At 31.5% G+C, this 4,328-nt stretch overlaps 1 protein-coding gene across 1 annotated transcript; it reads right to left on the bottom strand.

The window, feature by feature from the left end:
* Positions 1-494: 494 nt before the first annotated feature.
* On the bottom strand, positions 495-2,345 carry LOC142175764 (uncharacterized). Its single transcript, XM_075242753.1, has 3 exons — positions 2,277-2,345; positions 1,455-2,122; positions 495-981 (listed from the first exon to the last, which is right to left on the bottom strand). The coding sequence occupies exons 1-3, from the start codon at positions 2,343-2,345 to the stop codon at positions 495-497; spliced, it is 1,224 nt and encodes a 407-aa protein (XP_075098854.1).
* Positions 2,346-4,328: the final 1,983 nt, after the last annotated feature.

The following is a 4,328-nucleotide window of genomic DNA, read 5'->3' as shown; positions in this document are numbered from 1 at the left end:
AAGCTTCCAAATACTCTGAGATATTGTATGGATGGTACTCTCTGAAATAATACTTCAAAGGGAGTCCTTCCTTGAAAATGGACATTAGGTAACCTGTTCAGCAGATAAAATGCAGTGGACATACACTCACCCCAAAATCTCAAAGGTATATAGGCCTAAAACCTAAGTGCTCTAGCCATATCTAAAATTGACCAGTGTTTTCTTTCAGCAGTTCCATTCTGCTGAGGTGTGTATACACAGGAGCTTTGATGAAGAATTCCAAGATTTTGCAATAAGGAAGTCACTTGGTCATTCATGAATTCAGTACCATTATCTGTTCTAAGACATTTAACTAAAGTTTTGAACTGATTTGTAACCATTGCTAAGAAGTTTTTCAATGCTACAATAGTATCAACTTTAGAGGTTAGAAGAAAGATCCAATTATACATTGAGTGATCATCAACCAAGGTCAAGAAATATATTTTGCTATAATGAGTAGTAATCCTATATGGACCCTAGTCATCTGCATGCACAAGAGCAAAGACAGAAGTAGAACATGAAGAGCTAAGATGAAAAGGAAGTCTTGACTGCTTTGCAATGGGACACACAGTACAATGATCACCAGTCACATGCAAATCATGTAAGCTATGTAGTTTTTGTACCACCTTTAGAGGAGCATGTCCTAATCTTTTATGCCACAAGGAAAACATATTGCAAGATTGTATGTTACTCTCACTAGAACACTTATTTTTACTACTAACAATGGTATTTACAGTTGGTGATAAATGTTGATCAGGAGATTGCATGTCTTCAGCCTTGAGAATATAGAGACCAAGTACTTCTTTACCAATCCCCAGGACCTTCCCACCGAAGAGCTCCTGAAAAACACAAAAATCATGAAAGAATGCAACCATACACCTTAGTTCTTTTGTGATCTTAGAGACTGAGAGTAGATTATACTTGAACTCTGGAATATGTAATATGTTCTGGACCTTCTTATCTCTGAAAAGGGAACAGATCCCAGTATGTGTAATAGTAACCTTCTCACTTTTGGGTAGATATACTTTGTTTTTATATGCCTATGATAATTCTTTATAGGAATCTATTAGGTTTAGACTATGCACCATGTATTAGATGCTCCGGTATCTATTATCCACTTATGATTTATCAAGGTAGACATAAAGGCATGTATGCTACATGTTGTTCCTGTAGTTGCTGAATTGGCTACAGGTTCAGCATCCTTGCCTTTGTTCAACATCTGCAAGATTTGTTGGTATTGTTCTAGAGTAAAAAATTGAGCTGGGGAACTGAGAGCAGATTTTCCCAAGGAGCTGCTTTGTGTTTCTGAAGGCTAACTTTCATGGTTGCTTAAATTGTTGTACTAAGCATTGAAGTTTCCTCCTCTCATCTTGTTTTTGAAATCACTCAGATAGCCATGTAGCTTGAAGCAATTTTCCTTGGTGTGTCCTTTGCACCTGCAGTACTCACAATAAATCGGTGGCTTATTGAAGGAGCTTTTAGTCTTATAGCCCCTAGTATATCCAGTATTTGTAGGGCATCCATTATTGTTGAAACCTCCACTATTATTATAGTGTCTATTACTCATCATAGCATCAGCTTTATTAACATCATTACAGCCATACACACCCTTTCTATTGATCTTCTGACTTTCAACATTGATAATCATAGCATAAGCTTGATTCAGATTAGGTAGTGGTCTAGTCATTAACACCTGATTCTTAGCATTTTCATATGAATCATTAAACCCAGTGAGAAACTGATAGAGCTTTTGAAGTTGGTAGTGCTCAACATACTTCTTTGACTCAGGACAACCACATGTAGGAGAAGGAGTTAATGTTTCATATTCATCCCAAAGTTCTCTTAGTCGAGAAAAGTATACAGATACAGAGGATACTCCTTGTGTTAGTGAGGCTATTTCCTTATGCAAGTAAGCTACCCTAGACGCATTTACTTTGACAAATATCTCCCTAAGATCTTCCCACACAATGTAGGCATCTGATGCATATATTACAGTACTAAGTAGATTTGGAGATATTGTATTCATGATCCACACAAGCACTATTGCATTACATCTATCCCATAGTTCATGAAAGCTAACATCATAGTTACTTTTTGCAGGTGCCTAGAACAAATCCTAATTTATTTTTGCCATGCAATACAATTTTCAATGATCTACTCCAGATCGAGTAGTTCTCAAATTCTTGTAATTGAATAGAGATAAGGAGCGAACCTTGCGTATCAGATGGATGTATGTACAGAGGATGATGATGATTAACCTGATTGGCTGATTGAGCTGCATTTAGAGATGTGAACTGAGTATCAACATCTTCTTCATGAATCGACATTGTTGATAATTGAGAAAACCTTCGAGAATTTTGAATCGAAAAAGAGAAATGTAACTATAGGCACATACACAGACTGCTCGTAATTTTAACATTATTGCAACTTTGATATATTTGTGATGGTTATTTCAATTATTTGAAGAGGTGTATCGAATCTAAAGTTAGTGGTCTCATAAAAAAATCATTGTTGGTACACCACTTGCTATTATTGCTGATAGTATCAAGCCTCTTGATCTGATATTTGCAAGTAATTGGCACCGAATATTATTTAGATTCCATCGAAGGCATCTACAAAGGATAATCCCGCTATACTAGAGTCGACTCTTTATAATATAGTCTAGAAAGCTTGTTCTTGTTCAAGATTTAGCTTTGATTGTGCTTCCTCGGACACTTGTATGGCTTTTTGATTCTTAATATTGTACTAACATTTTTTACTTTGTGTTCTAATAATATTTTTAATCTTTAACGCTTTTTTTATGAAATAAATCTATGTACCTAAGATTTTGTTTTTAACTTAAAATATAGTTTTACTCATATGATAAATTTAAAAAATAATTGAATTGGATTCTCTAGCTAGAATTAATTATTTGGTCTTAACATAAAGAATAATTTATTTTATGTTCATTAAAATTCATAATATTAGTTTATCTTTTATTTTGAATATTTAATCTTAATTATAATTTTATCCTCACATAAATTTTATTTTCAAAGAGTAAAAAGATCGATCTAGCGTTCCACTTTTAGATCTTTATATTTACAAAATCATTAGTGGTATTGATTCTTATCAAATATTTTTCTTTCTCTTTCTCACACATTTATATTCTTAAATATTTTCTTAGTTATTATTTAGTAATTGCGTATATTTTTCAATATTATACAAAAAATTAAAACAATATTGTTTGAGTAGGAAAATAGTTCAAATATAAGATAAAAATATACATGGGGATTTTTTTCTCAATTTACACGCTTTATGCAGTCCATTTAACATTACTTTTATTATTTCTTGGTATCAGACATCATGAAGTGGTAATGTAGTTCCAATACAGAGGATTCTTATGAAATTAATTTTATTAAACCTTCCTACATATTGTTAAGAAGAATTTAATAGACAAAAAATTATTAATTTTAAAATCTTATATATTAAAAAGCTAACATATAAGGTATTGTAATCCAAAAAAATTAGTTATTACAGTTATGTCATTTCTTTATGGGTTCTTCTGTTTCATATTTTAGGGTTATTTTGGTCTATCAATATTTTATTCGTGATATAATATATAGGCTCTCCTTTTCTAAAAATTAGTAATAGAATTTTTTAAGAAGTATATCCTAAAAGTAATAGGATTACATGACTAAAAATATGTGTCTATCCTGAAAGTAATTATACTAAAAGGAAACCTAACGTGTTCCTAAAAGTATTAGGTTTACATGATAACATGTAGTATTATATGTCTATGCCCGATATTAATTATACAAATAGTATTCCTAAAGGTAATTATGTAGGATTCCTAACGTGTAGTGTTATATTCTAAAACTAATAGGATTACAAGGCTAATATCTAGAATTCCAGTTATGTCCTTTTATTGTGAGTTATTATGCATAATATTATAAAGTTATTTTTGTAAACTGGCATTGTATTCATGCTTTTATAATAATATAGATATAGATATAGATTGTGGGTTTCAGTCCGAGCTTATTAATATGCATGTAAATCTTGTGCCAATTGCGAACTCACATGAAAAGAGAGAATAAAAAAAAGAAAAAGAAAATCACTTTAAACTATTTTATTCACTAATCAAAATTACCTGACAGAATTCTATAATTACCTTTAAATGTCCACTATTACGAATATTGAAGAACCTCTTTTGATAACAATGGCAAGGAGATCTTCTAGAATTAAGATTTTATATATAAAGTATTACTACTATAAGTTTTGGCCAAAAGAACAAAAAGTTCTAGATTAAATGTGGGACGATATAATGCTTCTTC

Source organism: Nicotiana tabacum, chromosome 22 (genome assembly GCF_000715075.1).
Source record: "Nicotiana tabacum cultivar K326 chromosome 22, ASM71507v2, whole genome shotgun sequence".
Taxonomy (NCBI): domain Eukaryota; kingdom Viridiplantae; phylum Streptophyta; class Magnoliopsida; order Solanales; family Solanaceae; genus Nicotiana; species Nicotiana tabacum.
Note: the sequence above shows the minus strand (reverse complement) of the source record. Positions and strands in the feature narration are given on the sequence as shown.

What these genes read in the sequence shown, in the direction of transcription:
- LOC142175764 (XM_075242753.1), bottom strand. Translation starts at nt 2,345, where the DNA reads ATGTCGATTCATGAAGAAGATGTTGATACTCAGTTCACATCTCTAAAT. An exon ending in CAGCTCAATCAGCCAATCAG is followed by an intron (nt 2,123 to 2,276) that starts GTTAATCATCAT and finishes GATTTGTTCTAG; the next exon opens with GCACCTGCAAAAAGTAACTA. An exon ending in ATTTATTGTGAGTACTGCAG is followed by an intron (nt 982 to 1,454) that starts GTGCAAAGGACA and finishes TTCCCTTTTCAG; the next exon opens with AGATAAGAAGGTCCAGAACA.